Consider the following 21,562-nt stretch of genomic DNA (forward strand, 5'->3'; position numbering starts at 1 on the left):
CGCACCCCCTCTGATGCAGGTTGCCCATCTCTGAGCACGTGTGGCTTCCCTGGAGGGCAGAGGGGGCAGCAAAGAGTGGCCTGCCCTGGGAGGCTGGGTTCCGTAAAGGAATCTGTCGGGACGATGAGAGGAGACCCGGAGGTGCGGGGAGGATAAGCAGAGCCTTAGGCTAAAGGCTTCCTGTGTTGAGTGAGACGCTGAGCTACCTCTGTACGTGGAGGGCCTGGGTTTACCTTAACCAAGAAAGCAGTCAGGAAGAAACCAGCTCCACTTCACAGATGAAGCAACAGAGGTTGAGAGGGGGTTGCAGCGATAATTCTGTCAACAGCTACTTGTGTGCCTTTGAGTAAGTCACTCCTCCCTGCTGGATCCACTTTTTCACATTTATGCAACGATGGGACACAGACCAAGGGATCGCCAAGACAGCCTCCAAGTTCCGTCACAATCCGGAATGTCTCTAGAAGTGGGAAAACAGCCACTCTCTTTGCCATCATTTTTGTTTTCTATCATCGTGTTTCTCTTGCTTGGATTTAGAACTCACTGAGATGTGTGGTCCAACCTCCTTATTTCTAGTAAAACCTTCCTCTTATCCTATGCTGAACCTCTTTAAATGTAATCATATGCCTTGGTGGAAAGATGTGCTTCCCTATCACAGACTCCTTACTACTGTGTCTACGCCAGGCGCTGTTTGTGTTTTTCTGTACTCAAACACACTCCATGAGCGCCCATCCCACGAGCTCCCATTTGCCACTGCGAAAAACAGCTACTCCCCATCAGAAGCACAGGGCAGCGCGGTTCCCCATGGTGGCCCAGCCCCGTGATGCCCAAGGTTATATAAAGTCACATATGTCAATTAAATTCATGCCAGAAAGCAAGAGGATGCAGGACAGGACACTTACACACGGCTGAAAATTACAGCTGTTCTGCATTACTCGCAGTGCTTCTAGCTCGAAGTCTGGGGGGCAGATTTTCTAAGCCCAAGTACACCCTTCCTTTTGCAAGAGGTCCCTTCTGCAGCTCTAAAAAAGGAGAGTCAAGCTCCCTCCTTTATTTTTTTGAGGGAGGCATTAGACTTTGTATCAGACAAGGTTCTAGATTCCTCATAACCCGTATCATTTCAGTAGATCATATACTATTTGAGATAATAAAACTTATTTCAAGGCTCCCTCCCACCCCATCCTATCTGTCAGGCCAGGGTGATCTGAATCTCCCCCCAACACTGATGATGGAGGCTATGGTCCCCGATGGCCAGAATCAGAGTGAACGTGATTCTGGGCAGGTGGCTCCCTTTCACAACTGCTGTTGTTTCCTAAGCCTGTCAGTTGAAGACCCCTTTCCTTGTACCTCCTCCTTGTTCATCCTGTCTGAGCCAAGAAACTTCCCTGCAGTTGAATTTTCCCACCTGGAATCAGACAGAGGGGCAAAGGCAGAGAAGAGAAAAATAGCTCCAGTGATCGCACACACAATAAAAAAAAAATAATAGGAAGAGCGTTGGTGGACATATTGCAGACCTTCATCATTGCTGCCCCGCACGGTTGAGAAGTTTCATCCCAGCTGATGTGTAGCTGGCATGGTGCTGGCTCAGGGAGATGCTTGATGCCGAGGCTGGGGCTTATTAGATAGGGAACCCTTCCTTAGACCTCCTCAATACTCTAAGTGCTCAGTGGGGCTGAGCTGAGCTTGGGAGGACACTGGGGGGTGGGGGGCAAAGGGAGGGAGAGTACAAGGAGAAAAATCCAGAAGAATAGCCAAGTGCTTATCCACCTCAGCTTAACCACCTCTAATAACGGGGAACTCACCCCCTCTTGAGCTGGTCCATTGCACTTTCAGCTTTAACTCAGTGGTTCTCAACCTAGACTGCACACTGGAATCACCTGGTGCTTTAAGAGGACTGATCCTGGGCCCCACATCCAGGTGCAGCCTGGACACTAGGATTTTTAAAACCTCCCCCAGTAACTCAAATGTGCAGCCAAGCCTAAGAAGCTCTGCTCTAACTGGCAGGTGGTTCTGCCAAAAGAAGCTAAGAATGAGACTGTTTAGAGAAAAGAGGGGGGAAAAGTAAGCATAAGGGATAGTCATCGAGTTTTAAAGACAGTTGGGCCTGAAGAACTCATCTAGCTCAGCAGCCCAGCAGGGAATATAACTGAGTGAGCTGGGAGTTGGGACATGTGTAAGGAAAACTGACACTGGCCTCTGTGTTGCCGAGGCAATAGGGAGTGGTGGGGACTGTGGCATCTGAATGGGTAGCCAGTTTTATTGTTGTCCTGTATGGTCATTTATTATTTTCTGATTTTTTCAAAGGTATCAGAAATCTGGATTTTAATGTAAATTTTCCAAAATTTTAAATGTTGGCAACTAATTTAAAATATTAAAAAAAAATCACGTCCCTAGGGATGAGTTAATAGACCATATCTGTGAGTAATCCATGGGTCTCCTGGATTGAACTTGTCCTCGTCTCTCAATTTACAGAGGAAAAAGTGAGAATCCAGGGTGACTTGCCTGAGAAGAGGCAAACCTCATGCAGCTGGTTAGATAGAGCGTGGATAAAATGCAGCTTCACCAGTCCTGGTTCTTCGGCTTTTTTCACTCCATGGTGATTCCGGTGGTGGGGGTGGGGTGTGGGTCAGGGCTCGAGATGAGCTGGCTGCAGCTGCTGTTGACACTATGCAGGGACACACGAGCCACAGGCCGTCCCCGCATGAGAACATCTCACAGACTGTTCACTCCCTGAGAAATTCAAGCCCTAACAATGACCACATGCCAGATTAGGGATTTTCCGTTTCTTTATTTTCTGACTGCAAGGCCTTAGCATGGTAAGGCTTTCAGAAATGAATTTCTTTTCAGGCCATCGATGCTCTGCCCAGAGAAGGGCAGGGAAGAACTGAATCCGTGGGGAAACGTCCAAGTAGCTCGCAGAGGGGTCTGAGGTTACCCAGACACGTGCTGTGCCCTCCTCGTAGATGTGCCTTTCCCCTACATGTCCTCTTGATGAACTCTCTCTTTTTTTTCCCCCAAATTAAGCACATGAATCACGTCTTCCTGGAAATGCTCCCTTTGTTCCACTCTCTTCTCAGCTCAAACTGAGTTAGTCATTCCCCCCTTATTATTATGAGCTTTGTTTCCACGGCTCCTATTGTGCTTATCAAGCCGGGCTAATCCTTCATTACTGTATGGGTTGGACTCCCGCTTGAAACTTTACTGTTATTTCCCTGAGAGTGGGGGCCATGCCTTACACTCCTTTGTGGGGCGATCAGAGGCACCTGGCTCAGTGTGTGCTGCATCCAATGCACTGCGGCAGAGACAGCATCGCCCAACCAATCCTCCATGGGTTTGCCTGTATCTCTCAGCTTCCCCGTGTAAATGATCTGGGGTCATATGACCAATTCTGGCCAATAGGCTGCAACAAGAAATGGTCCCTGCTGGACCAACTGCTCCCCAAGAGCTTACTCCTGCCTTGGAGAACCTCAGTGCCTCCTGGAAAGATGATGTCAGCCTAAGATGAAAGAATCCTAAATCCTAGAATCACTGATTGGAAGAGAGCTCCCACCAACCTACGTCACACTTTGTGAGGATGAGAAAGAAACTTCTGTCGCACTGAATCACAAGGGTTTCGGGGATTGTTATTGTAGCATAAATTAGAATTGATTATCCTGGCTTCCATGGAGCTCGGTAAATGTTGGACTTAAATGGAATTGAAAAATGAGAAGTAGAAAAGGAGAGGGGGGAAGCTAGCAGTGTATGCAGCTTTGTGACTCTGGCCGGCTAGTACAGGAATAGAAACGCCCAGCCTCTCAGATCTGCTGCCCAGAATCGCTCACTGGGAAAGGTGTTAACAGCAAAAGAGGCTCCGGAATGAATCGAGGGCTCGGTGGCAGGGAGGGACCTTCTCATTTCCGATTCTGCCTCTCTGGGTAAACAAGTACTCCTGAGCGAGGTCTGACAGGGACACGCGGGCACCGCTTAATGAGCCGCTTGTTCTAGAAGCTGACGGAGTTATGTGGGAACAAATCACTCTCCATTTCCTTTATCTCTCCTCAGTCGCCCTGGCCAATTTAGAGACTGTGTGCGTGGCCGACTTGTAGACGATTTCTTTCCTTAGGATAACAGCTGGGTGTTAAAACACAAACTAATTAATTTTGCCTTCCCAAATGAGGTTAGCTGGGTGCATCCGGCATGCTGTATTGACAATGCACCTTTAATATCCCCGTCTGGAGGTTTTAATTAGAAGGCAAAGTAGTCTCTAAGAAGGCAGTAATTATTTTTCAAATTGGTTACCCCAATTGCCAAGAGGATTGGGCACCATATTTTACGAGCATGGATGGCAATAAATGAGGATGGCCAAAATCATCACCAAAGCACATTTGTCCTTCTTCCTGGATTCCTGTGCTCAGTATGTGGCAAGCATGGTGGCTGGAAAAAGTGACCAAAAGGGCTTTCTCTAAAAAGCTGAAAGCATTTTGTGGGATATAGCTCATAGCGTCCTTAAGGAACAGGAATGCCTCACAGGTGGTCATCGAGGGATATTTGGTGATGCTTGGCACAGGATCAGCAGCAAAGCCAAGAACAGGATTCTCAGACTCCTGGGCTCTCACCATCTACATCACCAGCTCAGGCTCTGGTCCAGGGGCCCCACAGCCCATTACTGGCCTTTCCTTGGGAGCACATTAGAGCTCTGGTGTCTTGGGGGGCATCTTAGGACGCAGCTTCCCGATTTGTGGAAGTGAGATTGGGGGCGGGCGGAGTGTTTTAGAATTTGCAGCTTCTGTGCAGAGCTGGTCAAGCCCTGAGGATGCTTGAGGCCGATTCCTTGTCCACAGGCCTCCTCACTTACCCAAGCCAGTGTTCTCACTCAAGTTAGCCAGGCTAGCCTAAAGTATGACCACGCCACCAACAGCTCTCCCGTGACTCCCGGGGTCCACAGGATAACATCTGGTAGCTTCAGCCTGACTTGTAAAGCCCTTGAGATTTGGGCCTGAAATCCCTCCCACCACCTGGCACATGCACAGCCACACTGCCACCAGGGAACTTCTGGTTTCTTCCAGGACACCACCACCTCCTACTTCTCTTGGCTGGCAACTCCTTCTTACAGTCTCAGTTTCAATGCCACTCCCTGCAGGAAGCCTTCCAGGACCAGCCTGGATGGTTCTGTGTCCTGTATGTTGTTCTTTTCCTATCCCAGCACTGATCATACTATGCTATAATGGCTTGTTTACTTGTCTTTCTCTTTCCCTACAATTTAAACTTCTATAAGCGAGTGGGTTGACTTCCTGCTTCCATATAACTCCAGATTTGAGCACAGCTCACCCACAGAGTGGGTGCTTCACAGATCTTTATTTAATGGTACAACGAGTGAAGATGAGGAAGTAGGGGCCAGTATCTCCCTTCGGGGGCACTGGCAGGCGAGGTGAAGGAGCCAAGCCTCACCCTAAACCCTTCTAGGCAGTCACTGGGTCAGCACACGTGAAAGGCAGGCTAACAGCATCCTAGATAGTATGCTGCCAAAAGGAAGGAGGAAAAACCATGATGCTGATTACTTGAGGGGTTCCTCCTGCTACGGGGAGTGGGGAGGCCCTCCGGGAGCCAAGAGACTGCCGCTCCCACACTGGTATCGCTTCTGTCCTTGGAGGCCCTGCAGGGACCCAGCAAGACCATTTCCTGAGGATTGAAAGCTTCTGACTAGATTCTGGAATCTAAACTGAGGCCACTTGAAACAGAAAAAGAAAAATTATATTCAACCTCATTCATAATGAGAGGAATCCAATTTCACACAACAATCAGATGCCATTTATCACCGGATTGGCAGGGATAACAGATGTTGATAATATATCACATTGGTCAGGGTATGGGAAAACAGGCATTTTCAATAATCGTAGGTGGGAGTGTAAATTGGTACCTACCTCTACGGTGGGCAATTTGGCAATCTCTGGGAAAACTAACAAAGCTTATAGCGTATACCCATCTCTCTCTCTCTCTCTCGTTTTTAGCAACAGCACATCTAAAAAGCAAGCCTACATCTGTGTGTAGATGCCAGTCGAGGATGATCGCTGAAATACTGATCATAGCGGCAGAAGACTGGAAAAGCCTGTGATGCCCACTGATGCCTTCTGCTAATGGAAATTATGGTCCAGACACGGTGGAGTGTTAGGCAGCTGTGAAGGAGAGCGAAGTGGTGCGTGTCAATATGGAATAATTTCCAGAATTTAGCAAAGTGCGGTACTTAAAACGTGCTCCCTTAAGTGTGAAAGTGGATATTTCTGGAAGGATACACATAGAAAAACCAGTGTACAGGCTGCCTCTGTGGACGAGGGCTCACTTTTCACTTGAAATCCTTCTATACTATTCAGCTTTTTCTTTTGACTATGTGCATTTCTATTAAAACAAAAAACAAAACAAAACAAAAAAACGGAAGGACTTCCCTGGTGGCACAGTGGTTAAGAATCCGCCTGCCAACGCAGGGAACACAGGTTCGATCCCTGGTCCGGGAAGATCCCACATGCCGCAGAGCAACTAAGCCACAACTATTGAACCCATTTGCCACAACTACTGAAGCCTATGTGCCTAGAGCCCGTGCTCCACAACAAGAGAAGCCACTGCACTGAGAGGCCTGAGCTCTTCAACAAAGAGTAGTCCCCACTTGCCATAACTAGAGAAAGCCTGAGCACAGCAATGAAGACCCAACACAGCCAATAAATAAATAAATAAATAAATAAATAAATTTATATTAAAAAAAGTGGAGACAGTCCATTGCAAATGACCAAATGCATCTGTGCTTCAACACCCCAGACCTTCCTCCCTTTCTTTAGGTAACACCACCATGGAACACACTTCTACCCTCCATGTCCACTGGAGGAGAATGGGGCTCAGCTCCTGTGTCCAGTCCTGGGGACACGCTCTGTGGACTCTGATGGGAATGTCTGGGAGGGGCCCCCTCCAGCCTGCGCTGGTCTCTCCCTTGATGCCCTGCACCCTGCTTCCTCTCACCCCCAGGACCTTCCCTCTGGCCTCAGGTTCTGCTCGCAGCTGCCAGGCAGCAAGGCTCCAGCCCTGGCAGGAGTGCCTGCTGGATCAGTGCCATCCGAGGGCCTAGGCTCAGCACTCCTGATGCCTAATTAAGCACCAATTCACAGGCCTCCTGTGCACCAGGCCTGTGGGCTGGGCGGCTACACGGGCCAGCCAGCAAGCTGCTTTCCTGCCCGAGGGCTGCCCTCTCTGTCAGTCCCAGCCTTCCCTATTGTGGTGACTGAATTAGAGCCAGTCACTACCAGCTGCCGACCAGAGCTGCCCACTCACTGCAGCCGTATTCAGTGGACTCGGTGCCCTCCCCTCCACTGCTCACGCCCCTTGCCAACAGCCACCCAGGGCACTGTGCCACCCTGTGGCCAGCAGAACCAGAAGCTCCTGGAAGCCAGGCTGGGTCAGGGGCGGTGAGCGGCGGAGGGCAGGCCTTCACCTCGGGGTCTCTGGCCCACGCTGCCCCCTTCCCTGCAATGTCCAGATCCGATCGCTGCCATAGATGGGCAGGAATCTTGAGAGTACATGGCAGGTAGAGCGTCTCTTAGCACAGGTGCGTTGAATCAAAGGCTCTCTGCGTGGCACGGGTACTATTGAGCCCAGCTGTTACAGGCTGGATTGCATCTCCTCGAAACGCCTGTGTAGAAGCTGTAACTCCCAACCCATCAGGATGTGACCTTTGGAGATAAGAGTCTTTACAGAGGTAATCAAGTTAAGAAGAACTTGTTAGAGTGAGTTCTAATCCAATGTAACCGATGTCCTTAAATCTGGAGACAGACAGGCACACAGGGAAAATGATGGCCATCCAGAAGCCAAAGAGAGAGGCCGGGAAGAGATTCTTCCCTCAGAGCCCCCAGCAGGATTTCTTGCCTCCAGAACTGTAGGGCAATACGTTCTGTTCTTTAGGCCACCCAACCTGTGACACTGTTACAGCAGCCCTAGCAAACTAACACCGTAACTGTATAATACGGATTTCTCTCTCCACAGCCCATTAAGGGGCGTCTCTTGCTGCCTGGACAGCTCAAAGAATGTGGAATTCATCCATTCCTAAGAGGCAACCACACTCATTTCAGGTGATTTTTATTTGTAGGAATGTTCTTCCCAGTGTCCAGAGGAAACCGGATTCCCTCTAGATCCTTTCCCAACCCTAGTTCAACACCTGGAGCCTCACAGCCCACATCTGTGAGCCCTTCAAGGGCAGGAGTCTTGATTTATTGATTATTGATTTATTGATTTATTCCCCCAGCACAGGCCTGGAACAACGCTTGAGGTGCCTGTAAGTATTTGCTGAATGAAGAAAGGATGCTCCTTGGAGACTTCTCTTCCCAAATCCTTTCAACTTTTGAATTTCTTTGCCACTGTGGCCCCTCTCCAGCCTGGTACCTCAAACGGAATGTGGTTCTTCAAGTGGAGTTTGACCAAGGCCATTACTAACTCTCAAAGATGTTACCCATCCATCCATTGCTGTGGATGTGTAATGCTAAGATCACATTAGCCCTTTGAGCAACCACACACACCTGCTGATGGTTGGCCCTGTTTATCCCTCTGTACCTGTACAGTTGTTTGGAACCCAAGTGCAGAATTTTGCATTCATTCAAATAAAATTTCTTCCTCTTAGATTGCCTCATTGTTTCAGCCTATCGAGAGAAATTTGGATTCAACTCTGAAAAATTTGGATTCACTATGGGGAATTCCCCAAAAGTCACATCACCTGTGAATTTGCTAAGCAGACAACTGATGACTTCATGTAAGTCATTGGTAAAAATGGAGACAGTTGGTAGGACAGGAAGGAGGCTAGTGACCTGTTCTTAGAGATCTCCATGAAGTCAACATTAATCTAATTAACTAGTGACTTTGGGGCATCAGTGGTCAACAGACAGTGGTCAGTCTGTCTGTCAAGGACATGGGAAGTGGGTGGCAGTGGGTAGAGCAGAGACCTTTGAAGCCTCTACTCGTGAATTCTAATCCCCCTCCTCCCTATCTGAGTGATCTTGGGCAATTCTCTTCACTTTCCTGAGCCTGTTTCCTTATGAGTAAAATGGGGATGGAAATAGCATCTATCTTATAAGGTTGTTCTGAGGTGTGCTGACCTTCCAGGTTGCTCTGCTCGGTGAAGCTGCTCTGTGTTTGTGACAACGGCACTGTGCACATGGAGCCTTGACACGCTGCTACCCACTGCAGTCTCCTAACACCACTTCTGCAGTGTGGCAGCTCCCAGCCTCCTGAGCTCATAGCACCCCCAAATCCAGAACTGAGTGGGTGTGAGTGTCTGCTGCAGCTGGTGCATTACATTAACGTGAGACCATGTGGTTTATTTAGTTCATGGCTGTAACTCGTATTGGCTAGGTGACCTCATACAAACCATCAAACTTGTCTGGTCATCGAGTTCCTTATTTGTAAAAAGACACCAGGGTGTCTCAGAGTTGATTCCCACCTGACATTCCCATCAGCAAGCACAAGGATTCCAATTTCCCCACATTTGTTATTTTCCACTGTTTTGGTAACAGCCATTCTAGCGGTTATGAAGTGGTAACACGTTGTTGTTTTGATATATTTCCCTAGAGATTAGCGATGTTGAGCACCTTGTCATGTGCTTATTGGCCACTTGTATATCTTCTTTGGAGAAATGTCTATTCAAGTCCTTTGGCCATTGTTGGGTTATTTGATTTTGTTGCTGTTGTTGAGTTATAGGAGTTCTCTATATATTCTGGATATTAATCCCTTCTGAGATATATGGTTTGCAAACATTTTCTCCTATTCTATGGGTAGTTTTTTAACTCTCTTGATATAGTGTCTTTTTGGCACATGAAGAGTTTTTAATTTTGATGAAGTCCATTTTTATCCATTTTGTTGTTGTTGTTGCCTGTGCTTTTGGTGTCACACTTAAATCACTGCCAAAGTCATAAAGAGATTCCCCTATGTTTTCCTATAAGGGTGAATTTCTTCTAAGCGAATTGTACAGTTTAAAATGGTTAAAATGGGCTACTATCAAAACAACAAACTAAGTGCTGGCCAGAATGTGAAGAAGTGGAATAACAAGTGTTGGTATGAATGTGGAGAAACTAGAACTCTTGTACACTGATGGTGGATTGTAAAATGGTGCTGCCACTATGGAAAACAGAATGGAGGCTCCTTAAAAAATTAAAAATAGAACTATGTATGATCCAACAATTTCCTTTCTGAGCGTATATCCAAAAGAATTGAAAGCAGCATCTCAAAGAGATATTTGCACACCCGTATTCGTAGCAGCACTATTCACAAGGGTCAAGAGGTGAAAGCAACCCAAATGTCCATTGATGGACGAATGGACAAACAAAACATGGCAGATACATACAATAGTATATGATTCAGCCTTCAAAAGGAAGGAAATTCTGACACATGCTACCACATGGATGAAACTTGAGGACATTACGTTAAGTGAAATGTCAGTCGCATAGAGGCAGATACTATATTACTTTACGTATATGAAGTATCTAAAGTAGCCAAATTCATAGAAACAGAAATAGAATGGTGGTTACCAGAGGCTGGGAATATGAGGAAAGGGGGACTTGTGTTTAATGAGTACAGAGATTTGGATTTGCAAGATTAAAAATTTCTGGAGGTCTGTTTCACGACAATGCGAGTCTACTTAATACTACTGAACTGTACAGTTACAAATGTTTCAAATGGTAAATTTTATGTGATGTATATTTTACCACGGTAAAAAAGTGTTTATCCCGTCCCACCTCATAAATGAGGGGTTTGTGGGACAATAGGTTTTTAAATAAGGAAATAAGATTATTCTGCAAACTACAACCCATAATGGGACTCTGAGGTGAGGAACTCCTGATGGGTGAATCTGAGTTAGTCCACTGTTCTATAGAATCCTTGATTAAATGCAGCCTTACATGGACTTTCCTCCCTGTGGGTTCACCTTCTGGGCCTGCTCCCACCTCTTGAGTCTACAGGACAAGTCTAATCCCTTGGTCGGTATGATTTGCAAATATTTTCTCCTGGTGGCAGCTGCTTGATCACAGTGGCTATGACTGACTGATGGCCTGTCTCCCTGTGTTGGCATGGGACACACATTCTGTCGTAGGTAGTGCTCTCCAGTGCATACGTAGAGAAAGCAGGGCTCAGGAGGCAAGCCACCTGGTCAAGGCTGTTACACAACCAAGGGGGTAACGGAGCTGGGATGGGAACCCAGGTGTCCCTACCTCCAAAGCCCATGTTTTTGCTGCTAGGCCAGATTGCCTCTTAGCCAGGTTCCTCCTCAGCCTTCTTCTCTATGACCCCTTGGTCTTTTCTCAGGTGTCTTTGTTCTGCATCCCTCACCAGCCCGTTCTTCCTCTTGAAGTAAACACCAGGTAAGTTCCCACCAAGACAGAGGCAAGCCCGTCCTCTCAATACAGACACCGCCCACCTTCTCAGTGATGCCCTACTGGACCCAAACCGTACAAGGCCCAGTGTTCCCACAGAGGGAGGGGGCCATTGGTAGAAATTCATTCCAAGGCCCCTGAAGCCTTCATCCTCATCACCTCCTCCCTTTGCTAAAAGGAGAAGCCCCCCCCATCTGTCCCTCCTGCAGTATTTCCTCCTGGGAGTTCCTGCAAAGGAAGATGTTGCAATCTCAGGATTAACAGCCTGTTTGTTTAAAGGGCTTATTACTGGTGCCTAATGCTATTTTGACAGGTGAAAGTGAGTCAATTATAGCTGGAAATAGCTCTGGTTGCATAGTTTCTTCCAGGCGGTTGCCCATTCCCCAGCCAAGGGACTTTTTCTCTCTTTACCAAAGGGCAGTTCATCTCCTTCCCTTATATCCTCTGACCTCCAAAACACATAAAGACTTTCCTCCTTCGAGGAAGAAACAACATGAAAGGCATGGAGCCTAAATCCATGAGATGGGGGTTGCTGCGGCAGCCCCACTCTGTTGAGGGGTGAAGTGGGGGCGAAAGGGAGGCTTGACAGGTCAACTTCCAGGATATAGGATGCGGCCCCCGCAAGCCCTGGTCCATACAGGTATCACTCTGCTCCATCAGCCATGAACGTGGCTGCCTCTCACGAATGTCTCTCTAGGGCTTTCTTCGGGGCAATGGGTTTCTGTATTGATACCCACCCTAAGGAGACCAGTGCTGGCCACAGGCTTGGGTGCCTTGGAGCGGGGGTCCTCTTCATGAGGACAGCAAGAGTCCTTTCTGGGTGGCTCGGAGGGCTTCCCAGGGTCACATCGAGTTAGGCTAAGGCCCCAGTGAAGATCATTCCAATGTCCCCCAGAAATTGCCTTATGTCACCAGAGCAGGACTGTGAACTGCCAGGTGGTTGGATGGACCATCGGATACAGGAACAAGCTGGGAGTCAGGAGTGTGGAGGGCGATATTTGTAACTGGTATCTCACACTTAATATGCCCGAGCAAGAGCTCTCTTCCTCAACACGCCCAAACACGCACGGACTTTTCCCAGACTCTCCCATCACAGAAAATGGCACCACTGCCCAAGCATCTGCTCCAACTCTAACCCTGACAGTCTTCCTGGATTTCTCTCACCCCTTGAGGTCCTTAAATAGAATCCCTGAGCACATCCTGCTGCCTCGACTCCAAACGTTGTAGCAAATCCGACGAAACTGTTGCATATCCACTACCACCATCCCAGTGGAAGCCACAGTGATTCCCAACCTGGACTCCTGCAACAGCTTCCCAACAAAGATTCCTGCTTCCATTCCTGTCCCCTATGGTTTCTTCTCCACATAGTAGCTGTCCGAGGATCATTCTGACAGCTCTCTGGGCAGGTGCTACCACCTGGTCAAAAGTGGCATGCCACGTGCCACCCGTGTGCCAACCCACATCTCCAGGAAGGGAAACTCAGAAAGGCCAGGTGACTTGCAGAGGTCAGACAACTGAGTGATGGAGGTCAGACACCTAGGGAGTGGTAGCACTGGGCTGGAGATGCACCTGGGAAAGGGATACTGCCCACGAAGCAGCCCCCCGGCCCCCCGTGGCCGCTCACCCGCGGACGGCGTGCAGCAGGCGCAGAGAGGGGTATGCAGTACGCACGTTGACACGGTGCTTCAGGATGAGCTCGTTGACCCACTCGACGCGCTCCTTGCCGCCCCGAGCCATGAAGGCAGGGATCCACAGGATGCTGCCGTTAAGGCCGTGCAGCCGCTGCAGCAGCTTCTCCCGCCATGTGGCGTTCACCAAGTCCTCGAAGGCCCGCTGGATGACGGAGGGGTTCATGGTCACCAGGTCTGTCTTGAGCCCCACATCCCGGGCGTACTCCTGCACGGGGGCCAGGTTGCACCTGCCGCAGAAAAAGGCAGAGATGGGCCTGTGAGGCACTGCTGCTTACATGTAACTTTATCCATCCTTTCTCTCTCCTCGAGGACTCCTCACCCCCAAGCAAAGACCCAGGGCATCTTCCTGCACTTACTGGGCCCTCCTGTCATCTCTGTTCCTTCTTCTCCTGCCACACATATCTACTGGGCCCTTAGCACATACATAGAATCTTGCTGGGCCCCGGGGTTGTACAATGCCTGCCTTCTGGAATTCAGGATCTTGCAGAGGAGAAAGGAAGCAAGTAAGCCAGCCCTCAGCCCACAAGATGACCATGCTATAGGCTGGTGTGACCTGGTCACATTAGGTGACAGAGTGAGGGCTCTGAAGACACACTCCTGGGTTCAGAATTCGGCTCTGATACCTTCTACCTATGTGACTCTAGGTAACCTGCTCAACCTCTCTGTGCTCTCTGAGAGCTTCCTCCTGGCTAAGGGAAAGCCACAATGGTTTCTTCAGCTGTGATGGAGTTCACAACAGCACCCCCTCCCAGGGATTAAAGCAGTCCCCAGATGCCCAGTACTTCGAACACTGCTGGACCACAGCGAGAGCTCAGCGCATGTGAACTGCTACCATCCTCGCGGAGGGGAGGAGCACCAGGTGGTCTTCCTGAGGTGGTGACCACTGCGGGAAGCCTGGAGGGATGGAAGAGCAGAAGCCCATTGCGGATAGGCGCCCAGGAGAGTGTTTCTCCAGCTTGCAAGAGCCGTAGAATCACCTCAGGCAGTGGTTAAAAATACAGAATTCCCAGGTCCCTCACCTGGAGATCCAGATTCAGCAGGTGAGCTGAGGAATTGATATCTATTTTTACAAGCTCTTCAGTTAAGTCTTACAACCAGGCAGTTTAGGAAACATCATGCTGTGGCATTTTAGGCCCAATAAATATATCACTGGGGCCTAGGGGTATGAACCAGTGTGGGTATTTAGGGCAAGGCAGGAGATTTGGTCTGACTGCAGCATATTGTGTGGAGGAGATGGGCGGAGAGAGGCAATCAGAGTGAAATAGCAAAGGGCCTGTGTGTCAGGGATGCTGCCACCTGGCATCCAGTGGGGGTCTGTACACAACGGGGCCATGTGACTTTCGTCCTGAAAGACCACACAAGTCTGCCCCACAGACATGCAGACCTGTGAGAGCCATAGAGTAAAGGTCAAAGGACAACCACGCATTGTTCTAAGTGGCTCTCTCCGTGGCATTTCAGGTCCCTCTTTTCTAAGTATGTGTGGGTCATTGTGGACGCGAGTCCTGGGAGAGACAAAGCACGTGGTGGCCGTGCCTCTCAAAGTGCGGTCCACTTATCGGCACGAGGGTGTCACAAATGCAGTCTCGGGCCCCAGCCCAGACCTGATGGCCCTGCATCTTGATAAGCTTGGGTGATTTGTACCCTCGTTATGTTCAGAGGTGCTGGGCTAGGGCCTAAGGGAAGGACTTCAGAGGCCGCCAGCCCAACCGCCCATTTTACAGATGATGAAACCGAGGCCCAGAAGGGGGAGTGACATACTCCAAGGCACGTGACAAATGGGCAGCAGAGCCAAGACTGGACTCTGAATAACATACCGCTCATCTTGCTGTGCAAGTACCAAAACAAACAAACGAACAAACAATAAACACAAAACACAACTGTTGGCTAGAACCTGCTGTGGCCTCTGGAAATCCTGGGGGTTGGCTGGGTGGAGCACGGAAAGCTCACCATGGAAACCAGGTCAGGAAGACGGCCGCCTTCAACGCCGCCGGGCTCCCCAGGAGGTGAACAGACCCTGCCAGGGGCAGCTTTTACTCTCTGACTGAAGCTTTCACGCCCTCCTCACCCATCCTCAGCCCTTCTCTGGCTTCTAATCAGACAAACCTGCCACTTCCCTCCCCCCTCCCCCCTCCCCTCCTCCCCCGATCTTTTGACTGGAGAGCTTTGAGAAATGGGACTGAGCCACTGGGTACGCTAGGCACAGACAGAACCTGGCAAAGCACAACAAACTAAAACAAGCGTGGCTGCTGGGCTGTGGGGGCTCGTCCATCACAGTGGACACGGGAGTCAGCACACCGTCTGATCCCATGTTCTGCGATCCAAGGAGCTCTGTGATAAGGCTGCTTCCCAAAGCCCAGGGCAAGTCTCTCTTTGCAACAAGGGAGTCCCGATAGAAACGTGAGACGCCGTTCTGCCAGGGCTGGGGTGCTGTTTGGGATGAAACTCGAGGCTCTGTGTGCCCTACTTTTGGCCAGGGTTCAGCAAGGCCTTGTTTCTGAGTTGGGTTGGGGGTCAGGTGTCAGGGCTGTGGGTAACTGTGTCCAAATGTGTCCCCAGGCGACTGGAAAATGAGAGCTGATACTTTGGAGAGAACGATGGTCAAGTACAAATCCGAGTTTCTCTGTCGCCCCTCGCCTCCCAGATTTTGTCTACAGGATAATAAAGATACCAGTATAGTACACCTTAAAAGAGTTTTACAAACTTGGGCCAACAACTGGCCAGCCCAAGGGACTTTTTTTTTAACCAACTTTTTGTACTGGGCTCTATCCAGGGGTCAGCAAACTTTTTCTATAAAGGGCTAGATAATAAATATTTTAGGCTTGTGGGCTTTATGCTCTCTCTGTTGCAATTCTTCAACTCTGCCCAGCTAATTCATCTCTGCATCACAGTGAGAAAGCAGCCATTGAAGATGTGAGAACGAATGGGTGTGGCTGTGTTTCAATAAAACTTTATTGATAAAAACAGGCTGTGGGCCATAGTCTGCCTGTTTCTGTTCTAGATCAGCGGTCCTCAATCTTGGCTGTACACCAGAAGCCCTCAGGCTCCCTGGGCTACACAATCCCACCCCTCAGACGGATTTAATTGGTCTGGGGTGCAGTCTGGACATTGGATCTTTTCAAGGCTACCAAGCAATTCTAACACACAGCCAAGGTTGAGAAAGGGGACTAACCCAACCAGTCTTGTTTCAACCTCTTGGGACAACTGGCAATGCTCAACTTAAATATGCCTGTCACCCTGGGTCCAGAGCCCCTACTGCGGTTACCTGATGACGAAGCTGTGCCTGTCAATCTCCTGCCCGCAGCCGCTGCTCAGCAAGACCCCTGAGTTGCCCACGATGGCACAGGTCCCAAAGTGCTTGTTCTTCAGTGGAGAGGTCCTGGGGAGGAGCTCGTAGAGGTTCTGGGACACGTTCATTGTGCTGTCTCGGTCGAAGATGTAATGAATAATGTCTCCGGGTTTCAGGGTCCCCTTAAGGACGGAAATATCCTTTTCAGCATCCAAGAACTTTAAGATTTGCTTCCTACAAAAACCAAACACACATGAGGAAAAAGTCTCCTGTTGCCGGCTGCCCTCTGCCAACCCGGCTTTTCCTCTCCTCGGTCACCTTGCAGGGCTGCTGCAGCCCTGCACACAGGAGCATCTGACCTCCGAGAACGGGTTCCAGGCAGAGACTGGCAAAACGGCCCAGAGGCCAGTCTGGTGGCTGTGCTCACGCCCTCTTTCTAGGAGACAGGATGTCTACCTGGGGAAGTGACTTCATTAGGATTCCATGTGAGCTCATCACAAAGGGCCCTGGAATGAAGGGGGACCCGCTGTCCTGGTTTGCCTAGACTGAAAGCGCTGTGCCCCAGGGACAAACCGTGTCCCCGCGTCTTCAGCAACCCCAGACCGTGGTCATCCTATGTCACACTCCCCGCTCTGAGCAGGATTCAGGGATTCCCCACCATCTGACAGGCAGTCCTGTATTAGGGACTGGACACCGGGATGACAGGTGTCCCTCATTCCTCAGTAACCTATTTTCTTCCCTGGGCACAGGGCCCTATCAATAGCATCCTATTGATACTTCTCTGGGCATAGGGGCCTCCCAGGGGGTGAATGGAGGTGTGCCCACTGTGAAGTATGTCAACCACTCCTCCTTTGCAGGACTGAGAACATGGCCTGCCGTCCGTGCACTGGTCCTTTCTGTGCCATGTCTCCTTGGCTCTCCTCACTGCTGTCTAGTTTGGAGTTTGTAAATATTGATACCTCTCTAGTCCCACAAAGCAGCATTGCTTTGTGTTTTTTCAGAACAAAGGTGATCAAAGTGCAGCTCTCTAGGCTCCAAGGTGACTTCGATTTAGGGGGAAAGTTCCAGAATAATCTAGCAAATGACATAGAAGGGATGGGATGTGGTCAGAGAAAGGATAGGAATCTTCTCAGAATCACCAGGTCAGTTTTACTCCTGTCCCCAGGTAGGTGAGGATCCTAACTGGAGGTTTTACTTTAAAAACTGTGTAAACTGCCCCCCAAATTTTTAGAAATGATTCCAGTCATCAAGAGAAAGAAATCTGGTACCCAGATCAGCTGGAATTAATTTCATTTCCTGCAGTGAACGAGTCCCCATCTAGAACAGACACACTGATGCCATTCTTCTTTTCCACCAAACCCCAGAGGGACAGGACCTTCACATGCTTTGCGAACGTGAGGATTTGCAAGGTGGCTGCCCCACTGCACAGATGGTAACACTGATCCCTGAGAGCCTGTGCAATCTGAGACGGTCACCACCTGTGATGCATCCTGGCAGGATACACATTCAATCACTTGGGGAACTATAAAGAATTCAGAAGCTCCAGGCTGATGCCTGAGAAATACTGATTCTCAGTGTGACCCAGGTCTTAGCACGCTTTCAAAGGCTCTGCAGGGGACGCGAAGGTGGGTCCGGGTTTGCGAGCCTCTGGGATTGCTAAGGGGCAGCTAGAATGCTTGACAGGGCCCGATGCTCCTCTTCCACTGGTTTTGCCTTATTAATAACCTGGGTCTGGTGCTTTCATGCAGGGGAAACCTCTCTTGATAAATAATTTGTATCTCTTGATGGAAAACAGAGATACAACAGAAAACATCGTTTTTATTTACAGTGCTTTACCCAGGATACGCAACTTTACAAACTAATATGGTTTGGAAATTGCTGAAAGCTTTGCAATTACCCCAGAGTATTTAAAAGCAAAGAGAGCCCCCAGAAAGCCCATAGATAAACTCCTCTTTGAGTGACTTAATTTCTAATTAGGAGAAATTGCTACCAATTATTATTTTTTTATATACATTTATTTATTTTTTTATTTATTGGATTTATTTTTTGTTGGCTGTGTTGGGTCTTTGTTGCTACACATGGGCTTTCTCTAGTTGCTGCGAGTGAGGGCTACTCTTCATTGTGGTGCGTGGACTCCTCACTGTGGTGGCTTCCCTTGTTGCAGAGCATAGGCTCTAGGTGCATGGGCTTCAGTAGTTGTGGCACATGGGCTCAATAGTTGTGGCTCATGGGCTCTAGAGCACAGGCTCAACAGTTGTGGCGCACAGGCTTAGTTGCTCTGTGGCATGTGGGATCTTCCTGGAGCAGGGATGGAACCCGTGTCTCCTGCATTGGCAGGCGGATTCTTAACCACTGTGCCACCTAGAAAGTCCTGCTACCAATTATTAAACATCATTCCAAATCACTCACAGAATATTATGAATAATTTTGGTGACTAATTGAAGAAAGATGAAGGAAATCCTCTTCCCCCCTGGGTGAAGGCACGTTGTTCCTGCAGAGATGTCTGTGTTCACAGGCTCCCCACCAAGACCACAGTCTGGTTTTCTCTGAAACTGGGTTGCGGGGTGGGGGGAGATATGCTTTTCTCTACCCAGTGGTGGGAGAAAGGGTGAGTGGAGATTGCAGGTGGGCTTGTACTGGCAGGAGGGTTTCACTTACAGGTGGTGTAGTAGGGTGAACAGTGGCCCCCCAAATATATGTCCACCTCCTAACGCTTGGAACCTGTGAGGTGATTTATTTGGAAAGAGCATCTTTGCAAATATAATTAAATTAAGGATCTCGAGGTCATCCTGATTACCCTGATGGGCCCTAAACCCAACGACAAGTATCCTTATCAGAGACAGGAGCAGGGATACACAGACACAGGGAAAGGCCACGTGACGACAAGGCAGAGACTGGAGCGATGCGGCCACACGGCAGGGAATGCCTGGAGCCAGCAGAAGCTGGAAAGCCCAAGGACAGATCCTCCGCTGGAGACTTCAGAGGGAGCGCTCAGGGTTCTGGACCCCAGAAGTATAAAAGGATACATTTCTTTTGTCTGAAGCTACCAAGTTGGTGGAATTTTGTTACAGCCACCCCAGGACTAGTGCTCCTCGGGGCTGCTCACCAGGGGTGACTAACACAGGCTGGCAGCTCTTGGGGCGTAAGATGAAGGCCAAGGGCCCACCCAGGGGGCCTCAGAGGGAGCCCTGAATGAGGGGTGCCAGAACCGTGGCGACAGGAGTCAGCTCTTCTGGATGCTTTCCCAGCTGCCAGGACTCCAATCTCACGCCTCTCTGCTCCCCGCACCTCCTCAGGTCCCAAACCCAAGCCTCAAGAACCGGGGGGGGGGGCACTCCCCACTCGGTGTGGTGACGCTTTTGGTGGCTGTGGTCAAGGCTGACCGCTGTGCCCCAGCCCCCCTGTTCTCAGCTTCCTCTCTGTGATGATGGGCCGGGAAGGTGGGCTGTGATGGTCAAGGCTTTCCCGTCCCGTCCTGGCTACGGCATCAACCTCATCACCCCCACTCCCTCCCCCCAACGGGTGCTCAGCCACACAGAGCACAAACCCCAGACTTCAGGCGGCAGCCTGGCGTGCCTGGCAAACTCCTAATTGTCCTTCAAAACCCATTGCTCCTGGCAAGGCCTTCCTGGCCAGCCCTCTTAGTCCCCTTACAAAATGAAGCACTCTCCTCAGTGTGATCTATGTCCACCTATTTATATGAGGCCACACCACCTAACGCGTACATCACCCTGTAGTGCTCTATCTTTGTCACATCTGTGTCTCCCGCTAGCATGTCTGATTCACACCTTGGATCCCAGCACAATGTCTGCAAGGGTTATACTGACCCATCTTTGCTGGGTCTATCACAGCTCTGTCAAAGTCAAGTGGCCAAAGTGCTGACATTGGAATCTCTTCCCTGCAGTCCCCCATTCCCGCCACCCAACAATGACACACTGCTCTGGAAACATCACTCTGTAAAGATCAAGTCAAGAGCGGCTCTCTGGCTAAAACAGACCTCTCCCTTTGCGGTTAGGTGTCCCATCAGCTCCTGGGTCACCTGATGCCCAGGTGTGGCTTTTCATTTTCATGTCATCAGAGAGGGGCTGCCTACTCAAGCCACAAGGACTGTGGAAGGGGACAGCTCTCCAAAGACAAATGGGAGGACCATCACCACTGAAAGTGGGGATGGATGCCACGCAAGGACTGCTGCTTTGGGATCCTCTGGGAGAAGAAGCCATGTGTGATCTCCATGCACCCCGAGGCTCTCACTGCTGCTGACCCGAGAGCCTCACTCCCTCCAAACCCAGGACCTCAGCCGGTTGCTCCTGCCGCCTCCCCGGCCTGAGTCGCTGCACACGTGCTGTGCTGCCGGGCTTGCCTGGAGTTTTTATTGCCAATTGATCGCTTAGAGATGAAACCTGCCTCAGTGGGAGGTAAACATTCTATTTCTATCCTGACTTCTTTAGATGATGGAGAGAGGCAATTTGCCGGCTTGTGCCGAAGAAGGCCAAGTCTGTCTCTTGTCCTAGAGGTAATTACCACTACCTGATCCTCAGAGAGAGCGTCTGGTTGTGTCTCCATTTGGCCGAGGCTGGCTGGATGGTGTGCTTAATGCTTTCATTACTTCTGTCAACAACAGCTGGCGACGAGGAGCCATTTATTACAACTTCAGCTCTGGAAGGGGGGAGAAAAAAGGGGAAGAGGGGATACATGATCTGTTAGCAAGCCAATGACAAGTCTAATCGTTTTGTTTTTGCACTTGAATGTAAACTTCTTCGGAGGAGCAAAATTGCAGTTATTACCTGGGAAGGGAAGGAAGTCTATTTATCTTCTAGAATGCACCAACGCTCTCCCTCAGGTATTACCTACATATATTCTGGGAGACAGGAAGGGGGTAATGAACTATCTTTGTCTCCACCCCCACCCCGCAATGTTTCCTCCCAGTGCAACCTAGCCATCAGTGTCAGAATAGTAATACTTCTTCAAGCTGCTTTTGGGAAACTCCGGAGAGCAGTTACATTAGCAACCAAGTATCATAAGATGGTTTACAAACTTAATAAAGAGGAAACAAAAACTCATACTGGGGCAATGGGATGTAGCCTTATCTCATTATCCCTCATTTGTAAGATGCCACTTCAAACATCTGCCTTGTTCCAGAGTTATTCGTGCTCTGTAGCTCTCTCCCACTAGACTGTAAGCAGAGAAGTTCCCTCACTCCTTTCTATATTCCCCAG

At 49.6% G+C, this 21,562-nt stretch overlaps 1 protein-coding gene across 1 annotated transcript in view; it reads right to left on the minus strand.

Moving 5' to 3' along the window:
- ST8SIA2 (ST8 alpha-N-acetyl-neuraminide alpha-2,8-sialyltransferase 2) overlaps positions 1-21,562 on the minus strand; it is a 56,296-nt gene that overhangs the window by 1,013 nt on the left and 33,721 nt on the right. The window contains exons 3-5 of the mRNA XM_057723738.1: positions 20,874-21,002; positions 16,323-16,580; positions 12,994-13,287 (exon numbers count right to left, since the gene is read on the minus strand). Of these exons, the coding sequence (XP_057579721.1) occupies positions 12,994-13,287; positions 16,323-16,580; positions 20,874-21,002 (681 nt within the window). The remainder of the gene's footprint in view (positions 1-12,993; positions 13,288-16,322; positions 16,581-20,873; positions 21,003-21,562) is intronic.

Source organism: Hippopotamus amphibius, chromosome 2 (assembly GCF_030028045.1).
Source record: "Hippopotamus amphibius kiboko isolate mHipAmp2 chromosome 2, mHipAmp2.hap2, whole genome shotgun sequence".
NCBI classification, from domain to species: Eukaryota; Metazoa; Chordata; class Mammalia; order Artiodactyla; family Hippopotamidae; genus Hippopotamus; species Hippopotamus amphibius.